At 41.1% G+C, this 25,225-nt stretch overlaps 1 protein-coding gene across 3 annotated transcripts in view; it reads right to left on the reverse strand.

The window, feature by feature from the left end:
* ASAP1 (ArfGAP with SH3 domain, ankyrin repeat and PH domain 1) overlaps positions 1 to 20,106 on the reverse strand; it is a 147,061-nt gene extending 126,955 nt beyond the window's left edge. For all 3 annotated transcript variants that reach the window (XM_050709265.1, XM_035556294.2, XM_035556289.2), the window contains exons 1-2: positions 19,783 to 20,106; positions 744 to 830 (exon numbers count right to left, since the gene is read on the reverse strand). Coding sequence is in view for 1 of the 3 variants with exons in the window: in XM_035556289.2 (XP_035412182.1) it covers positions 744 to 802 (59 nt within the window). In the remaining 2 variants the exon portion in view is untranslated. The remainder of the gene's footprint in view (positions 1 to 743; positions 831 to 19,782) is intronic.
* Positions 20,107 to 25,225: the final 5,119 nt, after the last annotated feature.

A 25,225-nucleotide genomic window follows, 5' to 3' on the forward strand; every position in this document is an offset into this window, starting at 1 on the left:
GCTGCCATCCCCAAGCGGGGAGCAGCGACCTGTGCCAGGAGAGCTGCATCCAGAGCACCAGGTACAAAGCAAACTAAAGCCTCCACTGCAAATGTTGTTGTTGTAGGGGGTTCAAGTCAGGCAATCCAAATGCCATTTTAGTGGTTCAATGAAATACAGTAAAAGCTTTAAAACAAGAGCACTCACCATCCAGAGACTGAATAAACAAAAGCATATTTAGACAACTGTGTGCTATTCAGTGTTTTGCATCACAAGAAGAAGAGAGTCTCTCCTCTTTCAAGCCCCCGCACAAATCTTGCCATAGATTTTGCAGGCTGATTTCAGAGATGGGTTGTTTGCAAAGTTAAAACAACATCAGTTACCAGATCTGGACACTTGAAAGGAGTTACAGAGTGTCATTTTTATACCCTCCCCATCCAACTTTGAAATCTATGAAAGCAAAGCAAAATACATAATAAATATTATCGTTTGCTCCTGTACTTGCAAAGGCAGTCAGTGTTTTCTGAGGATTTACTGATTTATTTGATTTTTTGACCCTTGGAACGATCAACAGGCTAGATATTTTTGAAAAGCACTTTCTGGTAACATCCAAAGTGGCATTTAGCAAATAAAACAAAAACAAAAAACTGGCAGGTACTGCAATTGATAAAACCAATTTCTTTGGGGCTTATTTTCCATATATTTTGGTCTACTTTTTACACTTCAAACCTGTTACTTATACTTAGGTCTTTTTTCTTCCTTACCGATTCCATAATGAATCTCTTGAAGAAAAACTTGAAAGCCTGGAAGCTGAAGATCTCATGTCTCATCTGTCACGACCAGAAACCTACCTAGATGAGGAGAAAAGAGGGCACAAATAAATAGAATTGGCCAAAGCTGTGGGACTGAAAAAGTCACTTATTCAAACAGTTTAAAGCCACGTTTATTAATTAATTCTTCAGGGACAGCAATTTATCCTACGGTATTTGATTACTGTATTTGATATTGTGAGTTTCATTAGAGTAAACAGACCCATTAGAAATCCGCTGAGAATAGCACCTTGCTGAAAAGTGCTACGTGAGAGCTTTGTTTAGCTGACTGGGGAAACTCTCGGTGTGTAACTAAATGTGGCAGCTCTCGCTCAGCTGCCGTGCGTGCAGGGCAAGGAGCGCTGCCTGCCCTGGCTGTCTGACACTTCCCTCTAGAAGACCCTGTTTTCAGCTATAACTTCAGTTTAACCATTCAGGCTGAAAATTTCCATGTCAGGTACATGCAGCAAACTTATCCTTTTATTTTATTTTATTTTATTTTTTTTTATTTTTTTTTTTTGGAGGGGGGAGGAAGGCAGATATGATTTGAAGGACAAAGAGTTTGGGTGCAAAAGTGATGTGGCAGGAAGGATGCTGCACGTAGGAGAGGGGGAGGAGGGGATATGGTCGTGCCAGGACATGGACAAGTGGTTCCAAACGCTTTCATCAAACTTCTCCCTACCACATGGAAATGGGCCGTACTATTTCCACTTTAAGACTTGTGTTGCTGTGGGGAAAAGAAAGTGATGGAGATGCTGCAGAGCCTCTGGAGGAGGTGGACAGGACGGGGACACTTCAGAGCCACTGGGTTGAACTCCACAGTAGGTCCAACAGAGGGAGGCTGCCCCAGAGCACAGCCTTCACTAGAGCACCGATCACAGCCATATGTGGCCAGTCTGCCCATTTCCATCCGAGCACCCCACTTCATTCCTCCGTGAGTCTTTGTTTTCCTCGCTAAGAGAGAAGTTACTTGTTACTGCTGTCTTGTTACTGCTGTCGACCTATTTCCCTAGAGGCTGCTCTAGTTTGTTTATGGGTTTTGTCCTGTTTGTTTTATGTTTCCAAATTTGCCATGTGGGTCTGGAGGGCTGCCAACCCTTAACATTAAAAACAACGTAGGATAATCCCAGTCTCCAAAACATATGCGATTCAATTAAAAATTGCGACATAAAAGTTCTTGGATGGGATATTACTATCTTTCTTTTCCCTTCTGTTTCTGAGCCTTTTTAGGATACTTTCAAATGATGTGGTCAAAATATGTTTTGCCATTAGGAGGACTAGAGGCTTCCTTAACCAAACAGATTTCAGATTTTTACATATATACATAAAGGATTTGAGATTCTACCACGTGCCACCAGCTTGGCAGCATGGGAGAAAAAATAGTTACAGCTCTGTCCATAAGACTGAGCAGTGCTTTAAAGGAAGAGCTGTGTTCTTTGATATGAAGTCAAGGATGTAAGGTATCTAACTTATACCCAGAATAAGGTATAAGGTATCTACCTTATACCGAACAGAAGTATATGCCTTATATCCAGAATATTATGCTTGAATATTATAGTCTATGCAGGAAAAAAACTGTTATAAGAAGACCTGGGTGCTGCACTGTTTTTCGTGGGCTGGGAAAGGCCTCCAACAGCAGATAACAGAGTACCACAGTCTTAAAACAAAATCACAGCCACTGGCAACCTTGGATCTGGCTCAACCCATGCTGACATGTCTGTTTGTTGTTTAACATTACAGCACATCTGTTCCTTTTAATGATATTATCCATCTCCTTAGGCAAAACAGTCACCTTGATGATTGCAGGTTTATGCTATTCAAATCAAAACAATGTTAGATTAAAAAAAAATTATAATGGCTCATTGCTTTCAAAATGAAATGCTGACCTAGGTTCACAAGTAAGTATGATTTACATTAGATTATGTTTCGAACTGATAGTGATTTATTTATATTTCATCCATTTTTCGTAAGTCCAAAAAGTCACAGAATTTCCTTACTTCCGCTGTAATATGCTACTGAAGATTATTTAATTACCCATTTGCTGTAGGCAGTGTTAACAGCATTTGTGGTTATATCTCAGTGGCTCAGGGTGATTATATTCCCTTTCTAGGTCTCCTGTTCATTTCTGGGCCTCTCAGTACTACACTAACCAGCAAACAAAGTGAAATATGGAACAAATCCAGAAAAATATTTGTAAAGGAATCAAGTTGGTTGAAGTTGTCAGGAGTGATTGATGAGAACGAACAATGAGAAGGAAACATACGTGGCTTCCCCAGAGAGAAGAGAGTTGGCCCAGAGAGGAAGAAGCTCACGTGGGTCCAACTCCTTGTCTTGGTGGCCTTGGACAGGTTATTAGACCTGCATTCAGATGGCAAATTCCTCAGGCCTTGTACGCACAAGAGCATTTCATCTTTCATAGAGTCTTTCCAAGGCTAAACACAGCTTTTAAGAAACTCGGCCCACAGACAGATGACCTCTTGCCTCTCTGCTTCTTGCTTGAAAAAAAAAAAAAGATAAAAAAAAGAAAAAAAAGGAAAAAAAAGGAAAAAAAAGAAAAAAAAAAGAAAAAAAAAAAGAAAAAAAAAAAAGGAAGGCTGCCCAAATGTCCCTGGCAATGTGAGGATAATGTTACCAGTTTTACGTAAAGTACTCATATATGACAGCATGTGAGTGGGAGCAGGGAGTGAATAGGAAATATAAGAACCCAGAATGGATGGAGAACAATGAACACCTGGAGCAAGATGATTGCTTTTTGCCTACGGACACCTACAGCTGAAAAGAGAAAGACTAGTTGGGGCTTAAGTAAGAGAAAGAGGCCTAACAAGAAACAGGATGACATTAAAGTCACATGGAAGCTGAGTGTCAACTGAGATGTGTTAACACAATAGCAAATTCTATTAGTCCTCAGATGAGAAAAGCGTTTATTCTTGTGCCTGATTATGAGTACATGCAATCAGATTGAATTAATTGGTGCAATCTAAGTGCTTGACTAATCCTAACTCTTAACTAACAAGTATAATGAGTTGAATCCCCATATTTTTAAGCTTTTAGAACTGGTAAAATAGCACGGAAAGCCAATGAATACTCAGGGTAGAATATAAAAATGGCAATGTATATTGGATAATAGGCAAGAAGAAAATCTTATGCAAGGATTTTGCAGAGGAGAAGAAAAGATCAGGAAATATTTTTGCAGTCTTTAATTACCTGCATTTGATACTGCTTAAACTCCCTGTGATTTCATGCATAAGTCATTTAATGACCTATTTTGGTTTGCTTTTAGTTATGGAGGATTTTTTTTTTTGCTTTCATAATAGAATACACAGGCTGAACAACCTGGGGAGTATATACCTAAGTACATATTTTGCATGCCTAATGAATATTTTAGGACAAATATTAACCAGACAGTTTTCATGAATGTTTGAACTGGAGTTAACCTGCCTAGAAAAACTCAAACAAGCAAAAGTTAATATTGTTTCTACAGTCACTGTTGTAGCAATAATAGTAGTTGTACACCACCATGCTGAAAATCAACTCCCTTTATGTCCAAACAATAGCGTGAATCACAGAATTCTGACCTTGATATACAAATGTGATCATGTAGTAATTATAGCTCTTGTACTTTCTGTATAAACAGACTACTTCATCTGGAAATGCTGTAGAGTACTTCTTAATTCTGCAATTTACAGCTAATGACTGAGCAGAAAGCTTTTATATCCCAAGACATTTTAACATGATGCAGGTATAAAAATCTTATTTGTTGCAAATGAAAAAAACTAGGCTGGTTATTTGAACTACTGGGAATTAACTATTTGCTCTATCTAAATTCTGTTGAAAAGCATGTCCTACAAATTTTGAGATTGTTTTCAAAATCATGTTTTGGAAAGGTTATTGAAACTATTTTCATGGCCAAAATACAGAATTAAACTACTCAATCCATATAATAACTGACCTGTTCTTGAATTAACTGTGAGATTAAAGAAAATATCTTTCATTTTACGCCAAAATCTGCTATAGATTCGTTTTGTTTGTCTATGTTGTTATCCTCCAAACAGGATGCAAGAAACATATGTTCTTCGGTTTCACCCTAATCCATGATTTGGATAACGCTATTAGCATCTGGTCTAACATACTTCAGTGAAGGAAATTTGAGGATATTTGTCTCTGGACATGTCACCTCAGACCTGATTTTAATATATCCGAAGCAATGAAAGTCCCATTCTGACCTCATACATTAGCAGTGTCCTCAGTGATTCCATAAAAATACACCATCAAAGCACTAGCACACTTATGGGAATGAGCTGAATCGTGAAAGAAGTAATAATAGAAAAGTCATAATTGAATTGCACATACCAAGGCAGTACACATATTTCTTTGTTAAGTAGTCTGTTTTACCCTGGATGTCCACACACAGCTGTCCTTACAAGAGGGCTCGAGCAGGTTTTTAGGAATTGCTCTAATTAACGTCTGGGAAGCCAAGGGCAAGATGAGTTATGTGGTCACTGCCTGGGCTGAGTGCTCAAGGCAGGGAAAGCAGCACTCAGCAAAAAACACAGAGCCTGGCGACCACCAGAACTGGATTCCTTGTCACAGCATCTGTCACTTGTCTTTCTCTTTCATCTCACAGCATCTTTCTCTTTCATCTCATCTTGTGCACTGGTACCTGCCTTACTGTGTGAGCAGATCACTGCATATCACCTGTCCTGCTCCATGTTCGCAGTGGCCTCCACTCAATTTCTGCTTGTTTTACCAGTGATACTTCTATTTCTCTTACAAGTTATGGATGATAATGTAGAATAGCTTAGAGCCCAGGAGAGACTCCGAAGAACTGACTGACATTCTCTTTGAGTCCGTATTTATAATGGTTTCTGAGAACTGTCAATTACTCAGTTTGTAATCCATGAAATAATTACAATATGACTTTAAATAACTCTAGTTTCTTATTCAAAATGCTGTTTGGTGCCAAAAGCTCTACTAAAGTTCATACTTATTACATCAATAGTATTGATTTTTTTTTTTCAAGAAAATGTAAAACCTAAAAAACTATCAAAATGGCTTTCTTGAAATAAAATACATTTCCTTTAATTCCATCCTGGTTACCATGAATTGCATTACTTTTCACTAATTCCTTTTGAATAGTGCCTGGAATTAGCCATTCCAGTGTTTAACACTGGATTGATGTGAGGTTGAGAGGATTATTAATCCTCAGGTCATTCTATTGAGCTTTAAAATATATTGGCAAAGTAGGAGTTTTCTTCCATGAAATAGCCATGTGTTTGAATATGCATTGAAAATCAACTTTTAAAATTCGGGTAGTTTCTTGTACAACATTCTCACAAAAAAAAAAAATAAAAAAGAACCTTGTTTTAGGAGGTGGCATTGCTGTTAGAATGGAACATCATTCTCCACCCTTGTCTGATGATACAATCCTCCTATGATTATGAAATCCTCCTATGATTCCTATGAATCCTCCTATGATTATGAAATGATCATATGATATCTGGGCTGTGCAAAGGGCTATGGAATAGTTGCACTGGACAGCCTAAATCTGCTTTAGGAATTCATGCCACAAAAGTGGGTAGTTCTAAGGTTTAACAGTTTTGTAATATATCACCACTGTACAATGTTGCAACGCATCGCTACAGCCAGCCAGAGAGTTTAAGTGCAATTATTTGGTAATTTTCTGCAATCTTCTTCAAAGGTGAATTTTCAAGACTCAGGTATATGACACAGAGATTTGTGTAAGTATTTAGTCAGAAGGACTCTGCAGTCTTTGATGCCTGTCTTTTGTTACTTGTTGAAGACCTTCAGGATGGTGGTGTTGTGACTTAAACCTCCTTGGATCTACTTACGAGTGACCTTCTTACCACTTCCTACGATATCCATCAGCTGTTTCTTGGGCTTGGGGAAGATTTTTCATTTTGTGGAGGCAGCAGTTAATCAGAGTGCCTGCTTCCCGGGTGCAGACCTCTAGAGAGCTTTCACAGACCCTATCAAGGGTATTTTCTTATATTTGATGACAAGGCTGCCATCCACAGTCCAAGATTTTGAGTTACTTGCAAACTACTTGTGAAGCCTGTGAGAAGCTCATGACATGAGAGTGTTTTCCGCCTGCTCTGCAAGGTTAGTAACTGTTTAATGATAGTTCAGTATGGAGTCTTCAGCAAATAGTCCTGTACACAGTATATGGATAATAGGGTAATAATACAATCTGAATGCTACATCCTCTGGTCACTGTCCCTACTTATTTTTGATAGCCACTTATTGTGGGCTGAATTCAATAGCGGCAACTTGCTGAATGGATTTATAGGATTGTACAAATCAGAAATGACTAAACCTGTTGTAGCTGTGTTAAAAATCAACTTCTCTCTGCATGAAAAGTCTGGTGCATCCGAGCTTTCCACATCATCCCTACAGTGGCTTTTCTGCTGTGTGGCAGCAGCTCTCAAGCAAAGCAAGCGGCACGCCTCCTGCTTCTAGCTGTCATCGATTGTTCAGGTACTCATCAGGTCTCGCATTGTCTGAACACATCACGAAAGTCAATGAACACATTTCCTCCTGAAAGGACTGTTGCTAATTCTTCTCCAAAGCCGAGTCCCACACAGACGGTCTGTAGCAGAGCCAGGAACCAGACCCTGATGTGCTCATCTCAGTCTGCTGTCTCCAGCACAAAGCCAGGCTTTGAGCAGAAGGATGACTCCACAGTGCCTTCTGCCAGCCCCTCTTGTCTCGGTACAGCTCTGCCCTTCAAAATGCCGTTTTTTCATGCCTTCCCCTTTGGCACGTGCCAAGCAGTGCCACTCTCCCTGCTTGGACCCTGTGTCAGTGTCACATCCTTTGGCTGGTACAGCACTGCTGGCCGCTCTGGTCTTCAGCGGAGTGCAGTCAGGCACAGAATTATCAAAGCCTCTCTATGGAATATCCAGAAATACAAGGCACATAAAAAACCTCAATACAAGAACACAAAGATGTTCTTAAATATCCTCTCCTTTCATTCCTCACGTCTGTATCTGCCCCTATACTGAGTCATGTCCAGATCCATGAGCATGCCTTTGAAATCATATGCGCTATTTATATAGAAAAATGAGATTAGCTCAAAAGAAGTGACAACAGAGCCTAAACTTGATCCAGACTCAGTCCGTGTTAATGGGATTCTTTACATACACTTTAGTGAGCTCTGCCTCAACTTTTATACTTTAAAAGTAGGATGTATCTGACAAAGTGTCTTTGCCTGGGCTGTTCACCCCAGGCTCCCTTTATAGTTACTGATGATACAGTCAATACTGTCAACTGAAAGTAGGTTTCAGCTCACCTCATCCTACAAGAGTAGATGTTGAAAAAGACATGCTAAAGGAGTTATCTACAAAGGTCAGATGAATCACAGCCTAAACTGTCTCTTCCATTTTACTGACTAGAAGAGATAGTAGGGTGCCGATCCCAGAGGCAGACACCTCTTGCGGTGCTGCATGCCCCAAGTGCATCACAGTAGGACCCTCGTATTTCTGCCCAGACCATCCTGTGGGCATATACAAGGCTGTAGCCCTAATTCTACATTCCAGAAGAAATGCCAAGACAAAGAAAAGAAAACTTAAAAACTAAGCTTTTTATGGAAGCCCCCAGGAAATAGTATCTATTTGGGTATACTACCATGACCGCACCTGCCCCTAGCAATCTGATGAGAAGTTTTAACAATCTCTAGAATATTTGGCTACAAGAAATTACACAAATAATATAAAATTATATGCTGTAATATAAGTTTAGATATTTTTACCGAGAGAAGAATGATGCAGCTGAAAAATAAACCACCCTTTTTCAGTTTAATTTGTATCAGTTTACTTTTTGAGCTGACGTGATGGTGGTGCTTGGACTGTTTATTTTAGTGACAGCATGAATTTATGCTGAGACAGAAGCAATCAAGTCACATAGCTTTCAGGAAGATGGGAAAACATCAAGACTGAGTCTCTCCAGGCTCTGATGGTAGTTAAAAATACTGAATAACTCATATGTTATCTCTCTAAACCTCTCCTATTACTTAATAAATCACTTCACAATGAAATGAAGTTGACCGATGTATTAATTAGTTAAATTGGTAATGACTGTGTCAGCAGGTGACAATGAGATGATTATTTGAGATGCGCTCAAGTGCTTGGCTCATGTTGCAGAAAGCAGAGATGTGCATGGTGGGAAACTTGAGGTTTCTTCTGCTCTTCTGCAGCTGTAGAGCTGAGCTGCCTGCTAAGCGAATACTTGGCAAGTGCCAATGTTAAAAAAAAAAAAAAAAAGAGAGAGAGAGGGAAGAAGTAAAAAAGAAAGAGAGAACTATTTCAAGGGACAATTATCTAAATGAGTTGGAGAAACCTGGAATGACTAAGCCCCCGATCTCTGGAGAATTTGTTCTGAGCACTTTGATGAATTTTAAAATGGTGTTGCATTCTGGGTTTTAATAATGTATTCCTGCTCTTCTCCTGGCTCTAGGCAACTGTTGTTAGGTCCATTTTTTACAAAAGCCTAAGGAAACTGAGTTAATAAGAGAAAGTCACTAAGCCAAGTGCTGCACACCTGCCAGGTGCCTGAGAACAGATGACAAGGCAGATGTCTGGTACCTTCAGCATTGCACCTCCTGAATGAACCTTTTTATCAGACATGTTATGGACCTGCTTTACTTTTAGGTCAGCAAATAATATTAATTAAAAGGAAAAAAAAAGTTTTGGTATCTCTAGCACAGTCAGTATCTTAGGTCGCTTTGATTTCCTCCTTTGTTACATTCATGAACTGAGTCTGGTTCTTGACAAAAGAACACCCCTCTCTGATTAAAAAAAAACACCAACAGGAAACTTCAGTCTCAGTCCGTGGCTTATAGTTTTAAGCCTGTCTCTTCAGTGAACACTGTTAGAAACACAAACATTTTGCTTCTCAATGCTGAAGCCACAAGCAAATCTGGGACTGAAACACAAACCCAAGTGTTAGCTTGGAGAGCCTCAGTCCCGGGGGAAATTCAAAAGCCTGAGTTGGCTGCCCATGTTTCTCTTTAGCCCATATCGGGAAGGTTGGACACTTGAAAGCAGATTCGCAGAAGAAAGCACAGGAAGAAGGAGCCACCTAAGCCACCTGACAGTGAACATGAAAGGCACAACTGGACTTTGATAGCAGTCTTCAACAATTCAGTAAGTGTTTATCTTTGAGGCAGACCTGTAGTCATGAACCTGCCCCTGGAAGGAGAAACCTTAAGTCAGCCCTTAATATCTTGTAAAACTATAACGCTGTCTATAATTCTTTAACAGTTAGTGAGATTGTGTGCCATGGAGGCTCTGTGTTCAGTCTCTTCCTTGCCTGCTCAAGACCAGGTTTTCCAGACTTCTCCTGCAGGCACCTAGGACCACTTCTGCAAGGTCTAGAAATTGTCAGTAGTTATGAAACAATCAAGCTAAATCTTCCTTTGTGAAAAACAAAAGCACTCTGAATCTAACTCAGATTTTTCTGGGGAACATCTGATCCAATTTAATTCAGTAAGTCCCATTCCAGTCATTAATCTCCAGCCAATTTTTTTTTTTTAATTTTATTGCACATTATGATTTACTCCGAAGCTCTATGTTCATTGTTATGTAAAGAAGCAGTTGCTCAGATCCTCTTTCTCTTGATCTCCTGATTGGGAAAATACTGCACAGATGTAAGACTATAACTCCTCTGAGAGAACTCTTCCCCAATTAAAAATAGTGTCTCAGGGAAATTATGGTCTTGTAAATAGCTTCTGCTTCTAAGAAAGACTACATTAACAGTATAAATGTGGATGGGTTTCTTTATATCAGATCTACTGTTTACTGCAAAACCAGTACAATAACAGACACAACTGATATTGAACGAATATCCCGGGAGGGCTTAAAAATGTTGAAATAGCACATATGTATCTTTTGGTACTTAAAAGAACCCGATTTGCCTCATGCATTCCCGAATGAACCTATTTCCTTCTTGGGAAGAAAACCCAACAAATGTCTTGTTTTTAACATGCACAGGAAAAGACAAAACAGAAACATATTTTCTCATGATAACTACTGTCGAAATCAGAGGGTGTTGCCAGGGTTCACACAGATGCTGCCTGGTCACTGTTGTCCGTCCTCCTGTCTGTGGAAAACCACAGCAAAACCCGCTGCAGTTTGCATCTGGAGTGGGAGCTGGATGAGACCATTCAGTTCTGGTGTTCGTGACCACCGCTCATCTCCTGCTAAATCTAGTACACTAATATAAATTGCAGATGGCTAGAGGTGCTTGGGAGTGAAAGCACTCAACTGTCCTTTCTGGGGATCTGAGTTTCTTTCCCTTCTAAGTTCACATTCTGGAGGGAGCCCAGGATCTTTCTGCAAGACATGAATTGACTTGTCTTCAACGGTCTGGTCCAGCTGGTGATTTCTATTTAGAAGGGATTTGGATTGTAAAAACAAATGGTCTGCAGCTCAGGACTGACATACGTTGTCTTGCACTGGAAAACTCAAGTAGAAGTGCTGAACTCTTGTCTACTGAAACCTTCATTACTGGATTGAAATAATTGACCTCACTTTCCAAAGAGCATTAAAATAATTTATCCAGGACTTTGGTATGAGCTGAGGTTCTGAATTTTAGGCAACCAGCTTTTGAAAATTACTGATTTAAGCTTTATCTACAAAGGACAGCTTTAGCAAACAGGGTTCTCTCCTGGTGCTGCTTGTCTAAGCAAAACTTCGCTACTGTACTGTCAGTCAGCACTCGTAGGCCAGCAACACTGATGTCAGGATATAATTATTCCCAGGGAATGCTTCCCCTATTAATGCAGTGGATTAATGGTCCATGATATTGCAAAAAGACATGTCTTTCAAGGAGAGAGAATTAAAGCAGTGGGATAAATAACAACAGGTGTCTTTCACCTAACTCTTGTTGCTCCTAAAGCTGTTCAGGTTTGCATGAACATGGAGAGAGGACTTTGGGGTGATGAAAGCCCACAAAGGCACCCTGCTACTCCTAGGGGAAGGCTTTCAAGTGGTAGAATGAAGGGTGTGTGGCTGCTTGGGGACTTGTACCTCCTGGGTGAATTTAGCTCTGGGTATAATGAAGTACAAATGCTTGTTAAAGCTTTTCCCACAGGTTGTGGTGGGCACAGTGCCTGACTGCCATGGAAGTTCTGTCTTTCCTTCTGTTTTTTCTCACAGTAGCTGTTTTCTTTGGGGAGGAGGTAGTCAGAGATAACAAACTGTTTCCTTCTTCAGTTTATCTGCCTGTTTTCATGAAATATGTAGCATTTCAGTCCTCTGTTCCTCCATCAGAATTGACTGAAGGGGTTCAAAATCACAGAGGGGCACACAGTGCAATTGCCTCAGCTTAATTTATAGAGACCAGACTACAAATGTTGCAGATTTCTCAGTAACACATTATTTAAATTAGGTTTCAATTATCAAAGTCTCTATGATTTAAGGGTTTTTATTTATTTATTTTTATTTTTCCTCCCAGAACATAAAACACAACAAGAATGCGATTGCCTTCTATTCTTTTAAATGGTGACTTCAAAATCCAGCATCATGAAAAAACATTATCTAAGACTCCTTGTTTTCCTAAGCTTCAGCCTGGGGTCATGTCCCCTCTTGAGCATATCTATTGTAGGAGTTTATCTGTAAACCCAATTCTCTTCCTCAAGTTGCAGAGATTGGACGACTTTTGCCCTGATATGACTCATGGGACATAGGTCTACTTCAAATCCCAGCCCCGAGAAGGAGACACTTAGGACCTAGGGTCTCTTCTGGCTGTTTGGGAAAGGAATCAGTCTAAAATGGGCAGAATTAATCTTATAAATGATCCTTATGGCATGGAGGTTTCTTGCTAAGTGGAACTTCATAGTCAGGCTGTTCTCTGAAGGCAACGAAAGGAACGAATTGTAAGAGTTTGCAATATACCATGTACATACATGTTGCTACAGTGGCAACAGTACAATAGTACAATCACTATTCTGAGGTTCCGAGGAATTCTAGGAAGAAAAGCATAAATCACAACTGTCAAGTGATTTCTCTAATTCAGACCAGGTGCCAGGTAGGCTGTCATATGGCTCCAGCATACAGGAGCAAAAGATGACTTACAATCACCTTTTTATCCTTATTCCTGCCATTACTGACACCCATTATTTCTAATATTCTCAGTGGTATGGAAATTGGTTTCAACTGAACCCAATCCCATTTCACTGTCTAGGTGGTGAGAAAAAATGCCAGCTGTAGATCATCTTGTGTTAGATGTAGATTTTTAACCCCAACATGACCAACACAACAACACACACTCCTTCTCAACCACAAGATCGTAAAAACAGAAAATAAAATGATAAAATATAAATGACTCATGAGGTCTGGGATTCTGGCTGACACCTACCTTACCATTGATTAAATCTGGAGTCAGATTATGACATTAATCTAGGACAAGTGTAAGATCAAAATTCTACCTTGGTGGCTGATAAATAATGTAATGTAGAATTATAATATCCGTTAGTCTTAATAAAATATTTTCAGAAATTACCAAGGTAGAGATCCCCTTTGTTCATGAAAATAGATAACTACTGAATTGTAGGAATTTCGGATCCTGACAAGCTTTGCTAAATACTCAGCTACTAATTATGAACAGAAATAAAAGGACACCTGCTGAAATAATTATTAAAGGATATGCAACTATGACCTGCCTCTGATCAGATGGATGGAACCAGTATCCTACACCAGCAGAGAATGCGATCTTCCACATTTTATGGGAAATGTACCATTAGGTAAGTGATTATATCGGTAAAATTGCTAATTTGGGTGACTATTAAACAACTGGTTTTGAAAGCAGAAGGAAAGTAGCAATATAGTTACACTCTAAATTAGATGAAATAAATCTATACACTCCATGGTGCTGGCATAGATCTTATTTACACACAAATAAATCTGGAATATTTACACAAAACTCAATTTGTAGCAGCACTATAAAGTTACTAAATAACTAAAAACCTCATGTAGGAGAGTAGGATTGGACCCTGACTGTCAGTAATGATTTAACAGCTGTAAATTGAAGACATTTTTTTTCCCCATGAATTTGTCTAATTGCATTTTGAACTCATATAAGCTTTTTTTCATGGATGTTAAAAATGTCTAGTAGTTTAAAGGAAAAATAACACAAATCCATGCTGCAAATGTCTATCCAAGACAAGTACAATGTAAGCATGGGCTTTGACTGCAGAAGTCTTTCAGATGAGGTCCTGGGAAGCTGCGATTTTAATCTGAGGAATTATCACTACATGTAGCCCTGTTCAGCTCTTGCTTCCTATGCAGATGTGGTCAGCCACTGCTGGACCAGGGTCTTGAAGCATTGGCTTGGATGGTTTTATCTTCTTATATGGAACCAGAGTATCATGCTAAGGCCTTGGTGTTATGCTGAACCTGGATACCAGAAGGCTTGTCCTAGTGCCTGAAATGTCCTGCTGCCTCACAGTCTGGCAGTTCTGGCCAGAACAAAATTGTTTCCTGTGCATTTGGCCAACTGCATTAAAAAGTGTATGCAGCTGCACCAGCCTTGGCAGGAGACATCTCCCTCTTCCTGCCCCAGCAGTATGGAGGAGCATGTTGTCTGCGTGCCCTGCATTTCCCGTCTGCACACTCCCTTCTGGCTGCTCCAGGGATGAAGGGGAAGAAAGTGGGAGTCAGCCACACTTCTGCTGCTGATCTGGGCAGTGCCATGCAGCGACTTGCCTGTGGTCACACCATAACTCAGTGCCAGAAGGTGGCTGTCCCATGGCTGTGGTTTGGCCACTAACTAATGGCTGATTTCCTTCCTCCCCAGACTGGAGAACATAAATGGAGAAGTGCGTGTAGTTGCAGATCCTGCCAGGACCCTGGGGGCACAGCTTGGTTTCCAGCTGCAATCCCACCCCAACCCATGCCACAAAGCCACAGCTCCAGCTGATGAAACAAAGAGGGAAGACCTGGCAAGGCCTCATTTGCCTTTTCTCCAAAGCAGGTTGAATTTTCAGCCTTAGGGCCTGACACCAATTGTCATTTTCTTTCCTAGAGTAAGGCCAATTCTGGTGATGGTACAGATACAGTATTTTTACCTGCTGAATTAAAAATGAGGCTTATAGCTGGGTGAAAGAGATTAATTGAAGTTCATTATTTGCCCAAGTAACATTTAGAAACGTCTGCTTGTACTCAAAGATAGGCCCTCCTGGATATAGACTGGGGATGAACCGGAAATGAAGAAAAGCTAAAAACCTGAGATCTTCTGGGAGCTGCAAACTCACTGAATGTCTCACATGGGTCTCCTCCAGTGGGGAAATGTTGCAATCTTAAGCTGTATTGGTTTCTTTAAGCACCAAATCCTTTAAAACTGGACATTACGTACCCCAACAGTTCTGTCCTGACAAGTGCTGCGACACACATGGATGCTGGGCCATTTACCCCCACAGACACAACTGTTCCCATCCCTTCTGCGCACATCCTCCCTCCAGCCTTTCCTCCCTGCCCAACCAGTTCAGGCCTAGAGGGACAGGAGAGCTCCGCTGGGGCATTTTTACCACCCCAAGCTACAGCACGGCTGCTCCTTGCTGCCTTTTCCCCAGCGCCTCCTTGAGCCTCCTTCTCCAGGCCTACGCTTCCCTTGGAGATCACCCTATGGTCCCAAGCATGCACTGCTTCGCCGCAAAGGCCCCCCAGTTTGTTTGTTATTTTTCCTCCTGGTTTATTTATGAAAGCTGCGTGCCGAAATGCTCTCCCGCTGGTTGCCACCTCTTTTCTCTGCTGTGTGCTTCCTGCTGGGTGTTTCGCCCTGACACACCAATACAGACGTGAAACACGACATGGGGGACATCTGCCCCGTGCTGCTGTGCATCGACAGCAGAGAAGCTCCAAGAGTCACAACCTTCTTTTTTTTTCCCCTCTTCACAGGACTATATTGCAGGATGTACAGGGCTTCCTGCTGCAGCCCCCTGCGGCCCGCAGCCCCCCGCTCTCGCTAACACCACCGCAGTCTGCAAACGTTTAAAGGCAGTTTCTTCAGAGTTAGCCACATGCTTCGAATTGTTATGTGGTTAACCGCCAAGAACAAACCCCCACACAAATACCTACGGATCGACTTGCTCGAGCCAGGGTGGTAGCAGTGGGGGTGGAGGCGAGGGGGGGCTTCCTTGTTTCACTTTTGATGAGAAGACAATCGAGTTTTCTTGACTTTTCCAAGCTGCTAGCAGCAGCCACATCACGGTACTCACTGCTTGTTGCCATTTCCACATTTGTTCACGTTTACAGCTGATGAAAGGAGCCTTGTTTGGCAGCCCTGGTCTTGTATGCCAGTGGCCACATCCTCAGCTTGGTGTAAATAATTTTGCCTGGTGAATGGGAATGGAAAATGCGACTTCCTCTACGTGAGCACTGTGTGAATGCAAAGCCAGGAGAAGCCTTCTGTGCTTTGACATTGCCCTATTCCATGTCCCTTAACTCTTATAAAAGCTGAATGCTTTTCTGCTGACTCACAGAGGCAGATGGGTTTTGTTATCTCCAGCCGAGATAAGGGAGAATATAGGGAAAGCATCACTGCCTCTCTGGCTTTGTGGTTCAGGGGTCCAAGTGAGGACCCTCAGTGTGGATGGAGCTTGCCTTGTGGGTACCATGTGGGAGGAGAACCAGGCTGGACGGGGCTTTGAGTAGCCTGGTCTAGTGGGAGGTGTCCCTGCCCATGGCAGGGGGTTGGAATTAGGTGATATTTAAGGTCCCTTCTAGCCCAAACCATTCTGTGATTTTGTGTGTTCAATGAGAGCAATACCTGTTCCAGGATGAGCCCTGCCGCTTCCCATCCTTGCACTAATCAGTGTCTGAAATAACGGGGCCTGGCATCCTTCCCTCCCCACCTGGCACCCTCTCCCTGAAACACTGCTTCTCCCTGAAGCACAAGAGAGAGCCTTAAAGCCAAGGGCAAAGAGAAAAAAAGTGCCCCGAAACAAGAACACTCCTCCAAAATCCTTGGAAATTCCACTGTGCCTACTTAAGTCTTCTTGAATTATAGAATTATATAATGGCAGTTCCCTTTGCTTGTATTTCCATCTGTTCATGTTGCAGAGTGGACTCAAATGGAAATACAGACAATCATTTTGCCGTGTACCTAACTTTAAGATCCACCTAAAGTTCATTTTCATTTATAAAATGGCTGACAAAAGACCCTACCAGGTGGCTAGAAGAGGCTCAAGGAAACAATTTTTATCTAAAAGTGATCAGGTAAGGAATTGCATTCTTTGCTTTTTCCAGAAAATGGCATGGAAAGGAGCGGTTAAAAACTTACAATGTGGGGAACAATTTCAGGGAAAGTGGCTTAGTTCCTCTGGTCCATTCATCATCTGAGCAGAGAAATATCACTGCATGTATGAAGTTAGCTCTGCAGGACTCTCTGCCTGTCAAAACTGTTTATCAGCACTTGCCAACAACAGCAAGAAAGGCAGGAGGACTGGCGGCCGTGATGGTGAATGAGTTGGACACATGTGGAGAAGGTGCACGAGCTGAACTTCCTCACTGATGCAGAAGAGATAGAAGAAGAAGGGAAAAAATGTGAGGTATCTAATTGTAGAGAGTTTAACAGTGCAGTTAAAAAAAAAATGGTCTTTTGCCACATTTCTCCATGGGCAACTGAACAGATAGGTCTTCGTGTCCAATCAGCCATCATGCCACTGAAGGTATGGGGACAAATGCCAGCAGAACCAGCTGCTCTGGGGTACTGGCCCATGAACATATGGCAGTGGGGAGCTGAGCTGGTAATATTGCATTTAGATAATACAGAAATAATGTGATAATCATTTATTAGGGCACTATTCAATGCTTGGTGCAGTTATATAAAGAGGTACAAAAAATTCCCACAGTCTAAATCAAAGCAAGCCTTAAACCTTTGTGAGGGCTATTTGGACAAAAAAAAAAGAAAAAGAAAAAATAAAAGGCGGGGGGGAGGGGGAGGGAAGCGAATTCACATTTATAAAAATAAATCCGCACACAATGAGCTGAAGGTTGTGCTTCTGCACTTCCTGGTCTGGGTGTGAGCAGAAGAGGAAATACCAAAATACCACCAGAAAAAACTATTCCCACAGCATTTCCAACCTGACTTAAACCAGAAAGCTCTGACCATCCTGCACAAAAGAGGGAAAAAAGCAACTGAGCCAGTCCCAAGGCTCCTGCCCATCAGACAGCCAACCACATTTCCAAAGCTAGGAGATCTGGGTAGACCTAGAGAAGTCTTCACATTTCCCCTCTGTCTTCATATGTACTCTCTGTTTTCTGCAGTTCACTGATCATTAGTGATGTTCTGACTCTTCTGCCAGCTTTGAGAGGAGCACGTTTCTGCTTTGGCCACTTCAGTCACAGCCATGGACAGAGCACAGCCATGAGACAGGGCACCAAGGTCTGGTCTACCTCAGGTGAGGGGCTCCTTGTCCTCCCTTTCAGTTTTTGGGAATTCCCCACACTGAGAATACACACCGATGTACACAGCAAGAACCAACATTTTGATGCGTAAAATACCATCAGTTTCAGTGTTGCCCCGTGTTAATAATTAAAATCGAGTTCCTGAAGGCTTACAGGCAAAAAGACACCAGTTTGGTCTGGCTGGTATCACACAATCCTTCTGCTGATACTGAAGAAAAGCTTGAAGAAGAGCAGCAGGATCACATTCAAAGGGTTGTGCAGAAACCCAGCACACTGGGCAACTATTAGTTTAAAACTTCAGATTTGGAAGCTCTGGAAAGAATTTGGAAAATGCATTTTTCCCTTTATTGGTATAAAAAAGTAAGGTATTTTCTCCTGCTAAACCCCAACATTTTAAATGATGATTGATGTGCACTATTATATGCTAGAGTTCAGGACATTTTCAGTAGTCTAATGAAAATCAGAGCTAAAGTAGAGAAAGCTGTTTTCATTATATACGTTTCCTAGTATCTAAGCAATTTCTGAAACAAGATTTTTCCCTAAAATTAGAGAACCAAGTCCCTGGAACAGGTCCAAGGAGTAGCTCAGGAATGTGCAGTGCAACCACAGCCTCCAGCTAAGGGACACAACAAAAGCTGCAACAGTGATGATGCTTTATCTTCCACATCTGACTCCAAAAACTCTTCCATGGATGCCAGAAATGAAATCTGATTCAAAGAGGCCTGAAATGAAGATTTTTTTTTCTTTTCAAAGCTGACTCACTGATTTTGAGACCAGTCGACTTGTTACATTTGTGACCATGGTTTAACTAAAAACACCTCAGGCTAGTAATAATGCTGCCATGGGCTCTCACATCCAAAGATGAAGTTAAAACCTTAGCTAAGCCTCATGTTTGAATACAGCTTTCCAGTTTGGAGCAGCACAGCACTCAGCATTTTCCCTCCAACAACGAAAGCCCCTTTCTGGCCTCCCGGAACATTGCTGCAGAAAATATGCTTTCACTCCTACTGCAAACTTATTTAAGAGACAATAGGAGAAATAGTTATCACATGGGTTTTTCTTCAAATTTAAAACTGGATCAACAATAAAACTTAAAAGACCAAGGAAGCATACAATGACACTCATAAAATTATCTTTTTCTTTTACGATTAAATGTCATGGAGATTGAGTTGTTGCAATTTGCTACATGTGGCCCCAATTCTGCAAGCCTTCCCTTAATATGAGCTCTTTTAAAAGCCACTGAAGTTGTTTATGTGAGTAGAAGTTACTCACATGGGTAAGGACTGGCAGAATCTGGCCTGACAGATTTTGCTACGGTAAAGTTTACCTAGATGTTCTCTAGGCTGTAGAGCAGTGTGTATTTTTAGCAATGAAAAATGGACTTTTTTTTTTTTTAATTATTATTATTCTTTAAGAAAAGTTTTACCTTCAGCTACACCCCTCTGCTTTTTTTTTTTTTTTTTTTTTGCAGTTTGCTCAGCAGCCACACTCAGTGGCTGTGCTCAGCCTTTGTCCTTGTCCGAGAGCTGTACGGGACTGAGCACCCTCCCAGCCGATGCCATGTAACTCACCAGGACTTGTGCAGGCTGAATTCCCATTCCAGATTTGCTCCTCAAACCTAAGGCCATTGTTCCATCTCAAACTAAAACGTATTCTCCCATGGGCAGCTGGAAAAGACCATTTTTCTTCGAGTTTTATTTCCACAAAAAAAAAAAAGAAAAAAAAGAAAAAGTCAAATAAAACAAAAATAAAAACAAAGCAAAACAAAACAAAAACAGGAAATCCAATGCACGGTGAACCCAGAGCTCTGCAGTCTAAGAGTGTTGATCTGCATCCATAAATGTCCTGACCGGTGAGGAGACACAGGCACTACAACTGGAAAGAGAGCAGGAAGGAAAGCCTACCATGTGAGCAAAGTGAAAAAAAAAAAAAAAAAAATTTAAAAAAAAGTGAGAGAGAAAAAGGTCTGCTCAGTGGACAGCACTTGGGCTGATAGCAGGGATTTCAGGAAATCCAAACACTCAGACAGGAAATCTGAACACTGGATAAACACACCATAATCTCCACAGATACAGCTAACGTGCTGCCTCTGCTGTTAACCCTTCGCCTGCCCGTGGTGGGGGCTGCAGCCAGATATGCGATGCCTTGTAACACAAACTGCCCGCGGGGGCTCGAAACTCCGAGCCCTCCTTTCCCTGCCTAGCAGCAGGGAAAGGAGGGCTTGCATCCAACCTTGCTGCTCCGGCATCCTGTTTTCCTCCCTTTGTTCCTAGACACTGATGCTTTAGCTGAAAAGTGTATGATTTTTAGGTAGGGTTTCCTCCTCTGAGATGGAGGTGATATTGCACTCAGTGCACACTCTGTGCCATCAGCTGTGGCTACCTGGGACTCCTGAACCAGTGTTACCTCGCTCTCTGCTTTTTCCCCCTCTCTTCTGCTGTAAGACAAGAGTTATGTGTCTGTCTGTGGGACACTTGCAGGCTGCCAGTGATGATTTACTGTAGGGTTGGTGCAGAATGGGAGGGAAGGGAACCTCCAAAATTAGAGGGAGAGAGGTCTTAAAGGAGAAGGGGAGTCTGAAAACTCCCTTTATGGTATTTTGCTAAGGAATTTAGGATTGAACTCTGCAGTCCTTAGCAAAATTAAGATGAAGCCTGTTTGGTTGCTTGTTTCTAGCGAATGGACTCTCTGTCTTGTGTTTCACTTCCCAACACTTTTAACATTGCTTTATTTTTTGTTTGAATCTACTTAATTGATTTCATGATTTCTATAATCTAACTTGGTTGAACTATAAATGTAAAAGTCTTTGTTAGCTACAGTAGAAAAGGAAAGCAATAGCACTTCCTATCAAAATAGATGTAGAACTCCTTGCTCCCAAAGATGTCATTCATAAAGTGAAGTTTTTGTTGGAGTTGTCCCATTGAAATCCAAAGGGCTATGAGCACACACAGAAAACTGAGCCCCAGGGTTTTTGCAGGACGTGGACTGCTGTGTTATTGTAGGAGGACAATTGCAGGCTTCACCATTTTTCAGAGGTTACTTACTCCTAAGGCAAGGGCCCACTTCCAAAAACATGCCTTCTTTGTAAAAATTGACTCCACCTTTTTGACACAGCCCTGACTATAGCATGTTAGAAAGAAAACCCAGTGTCTTCAGATTTTCTGGTTCTCCTAGGACCTAATGATTAAAACAAACTAGTATCTTGAGTTTCATGTGCCCATTTGCTAGAGAAGTATTTAGATACAGAGGTAATCTCCACTGGCCAGTGCCCTGGCTCAAGGCAAAGGCAATTAGCTCCTCTGAGATAGCCTTAACTTAAGTCCCACTTGCAGCATGAGCCTATATAATTTTTTAGGGTACTCACCAGGAACAAAATATGAGCACTAGAGGCAAACAATTCCTTCATCACTTTCTGCTAATTATGGCAGGTTTCTGCTTCTTATTTCAAAGAGAGAAGCTCTTGTAAAAATAGCATGGGTTACAGTGTTCCCTGAAAGTGGCCAGGTTTGGAAATCATGCCTGGTCTACTGAGATAGGTTGTGTTGGCCAAGTGGTGCTGTGGGTGGGCAGCCTGGCAGCAAAGCTGGAGTGGAAAGTGGGGATTTGGGGGCATCTCTGCCTCAGGAAGTCTGCTCTGGTTTCCAGTTGAGTTCTAAGTCAGGACACAACTTCCAGGTTGGGTCCTCTCATTCCCAGTCATCCTCCCACTACTTTTCAGGATGCGAGGCCAGTGATGGAAGTCAATCCCTACAAATGCAGCTGGAGCGCTGGCGGCAGCATCTGTGCAAGTGGCTGGTAGAACAAAGGCTTTGCGTTAGAGGCATGAAGTCATTCCCTTTGCCTAGCACGTGCTACATGAAACAAGTACCAAATGGTTGCTTGATGATGTCAGGAGAGAACTGGTGGAAAAAACAGGGAAAAATTAAAACATCTGAGTTTTTTTCCCTTCCCATGTATTTTGCCAGTAAGCTATTTCAGTTATTCACTTTTTTTTTCCATAGAAGTTTTTCTGTTGTCACTTTTTTTCACCTTCCCTCTTGCATTTTCCTTTTAGTTCCACTTTTCCCAGTAGCAAAAGGAAAACAAAAACAGAGAAAAAAAATAAAGCACAGCCTTTGTTTTTCAGTTTAACTGGAAAAAAAAGAGAAAATATTCATGACCCCCCAAAATACACATTTTTAAAAATTGCCTTTTAAGATTAAGAGACTTTTCATTTGAAAACATTCAAGCAGCTCTACAAAAGAAGAGCTGGGGGAAGTGGGATATAATTTATTACCACTAACATCTGCTGTAAATCAGTTAGAGGTAGACAAACATTCCCTGCCAGGGCACAGTTAGGTCAAGGTGAGAGGGGATAAAGCAATAATTAAAAAGCCTAGTGTCCTCTGGCTACCTTCAATAGACTGTGAACAGAAGAGCAAGTGCTTGCTGCAAAACTGGCTTTTGTCTTGAAAAATTTCAAAGAGAGGGAAAAAATCATTGTTATGTTCAATGGACAGCTATCAGTTTATAAAATTTTCCAAAAATTTCTGTACAGAACTGCAAAAAGTTACACTTTTGTGGTTTTTCAAGTTTAAAAAAATGACAAAAGGTTGTGTGTACTGTGAAAAGTTTCACTTGATGAGAAATTTCTATTGAAAAATTCTACAGAAAGGTGTCATTGTCAGTCCTAGTGAAAGGGAGAAAAGGGACAGCATGATAGTATAACAAAGGCGACAAAAATAAACCATACCGAAATATTCAGCAGAAACAGGTAGAGAGAAAACTTCAAACTCAGGCCAACAGACATTGAAACTAAAAAAGTGAATGAAGACTCCTGAAAGGGCACAGCAGCTGCAAAATCCCCACTACCAACTGAGAAGAAAAGCCAGTGGCCTTACTCAAGACAGACATGAAGTTGCTTGCTTTTAAACTGGAAAAACAAAACAAATAAAAACACAACAAAAATAACAACAAACTCCTGCCACAAACAACAACAAAAACCCACCACATTCATCCTTGACGTATCCACAGCAGCTGAGATTTCTGCTCACTTGTTCTATATCCCCAGGATATAACTTTCTGTAGACCTCCAGCTGATAACGAAACTCTCACTTTTTCAACAAAGAACTCTAAAGCTACTGAATTAAGACAGATCAGTCCATTAAAGATTAAAAGGGTTTAGCTATGTATGTGAAAGATAAAGCACATGGAATTATAATTGAGATTGTGAACAAAATGCTTGTGAAAGAGTTATCGTTAACCTGCAAGGCCCCAAGCTCTGTTATTCTTCATGTTTCAATGACAAGTCTTATTATAAATAGCTAGGAAAATTTTTCAATATAGATTTGAAACAAAGACCTATTCTTTACTTTCCACCACCCTACTTATGGGATTTAGAGGAGACTTCTGCTAAATAATGAAAACATTTGCAGACAAAAAGTGATGGTCCCAACTTTGTCATTCTTCACCCTTCAGTCTCATGGAGGCTTTATACCCTTGAAAAAATGACAATATATTCACATGAAACTAATTTACCCTTTTGTGTGGAGCCAGCCCTGTGCACTCAGCAGTCCCACATCCTTTGGTAGTTACCAGAAACTGGATGCCAGAGAAGTACTGTGGCACGCTTACACCAACTTCCACATTCACACTATGGCTCTATCTGGATTTACAACAACATATGCTTAAACTTAGCAAACATTAGAGAAAATGAGTAGAAAACACTAACCAAAAGGATTTCATAAATACTGACATAACTTCCCATAAGCTATAAACACTATTTTTTTCCACAAAACTTCAGTAATTAGCTGGTTTAGAGACTTCTTGCCGTGCTACAAAACATATCTCTTTGTGCACTGACTTTCAGTTTGAACATGTTTGCTTGGAGATCCCTGCCAATTTTATTACAGTCCATTCCTTCCTAAATGAGCAGCCAAGGAGGTTTACTTTTGAGATCAGCATCCATGCTGGCACTTCTGCACCAGCCAAGGCACCGAGCCCCCTTCATCCAGCAGCAAGCCATGTGCTCTTACATTAAACAACAAATGTTGCTGCTTTCCCCACTGTTCATTCAGTGAAATACAGCAGAAGCTGTGTTTTAACAGGTTTAACAACATGTTTGTACATTTATTAAGCAAATAACACCTCTTGACGTTATGAAAAGGTCCGGGAATTGGAAACTGCCTTGACAAGAAGCACTTGACCCTTGGTGGTAACTACAGGCTGTACCAATGCATGGGGGGCTGTGCACATTTCATTTTCAACTGTTTTCATGTTTAATAGTTTTCTTTTTTATAAGGAAAAAAAGACCAAATCTTTTTTTTTTTTCCCTTTCCTTTTCATTCCTCCTTCCTAGTTTTAATGGCAAAGGGGGAATTTTTTCATAGTCCACTTTTTCTCCCCTACTTCTATTTTTCTAAACTGATGTGTGGAAAGGGGAAATAGAAGACAAGTTCAAAAAATCTTTTTAAACAGTTCTGCTAAAAATACGCTGCATAGAAATGCAGTCAAAAAAGGGCACTAAAGAAAACAGCTGTCACCTAAAGACATCTCCATGGTGTGAACATAGCTGCAGGCTCCGTTGTTTGCTATATGTGGAAAGTCCAGATAACACTTAGAAACAACCAGAGGTTGAATTATACGCCACAAACACTAGCAGCAATGAAATGCTGCTGCACAAGGAACAGGCTGATATATGAACTTCCGAGAGTCACTCTGCATTGTTCCCTGGAGGTTTCCAGGCTGGCAGCTGTGCTGAAAGCGCCAGGTTAGGAGGACACATTGGACATGCTGTGAGCATCACTCTAGGCTTGAGTTGCTCTGTCTTTTCCACCAAAGACTTCCTCAGCTTCTTTTCTAAAAACTGGTGAAAAAGATGCCTCTTCAGTGTGTTGTCATAGGTTGGTTGCAGGAAATTTAAATGACAAATGCATCATGTGAACTTGTGAATAAACACTATGACAAACGCCCAGATGATCACCAGGTTGGTTTGGCAATTAGAGATTTCTTAAAAAGAGAAATATAAGCTTCTCA

Source organism: Cygnus atratus, chromosome 2, assembly GCF_013377495.2.
Source record: "Cygnus atratus isolate AKBS03 ecotype Queensland, Australia chromosome 2, CAtr_DNAZoo_HiC_assembly, whole genome shotgun sequence".
NCBI classification, from domain to species: Eukaryota; Metazoa; Chordata; class Aves; order Anseriformes; family Anatidae; genus Cygnus; species Cygnus atratus.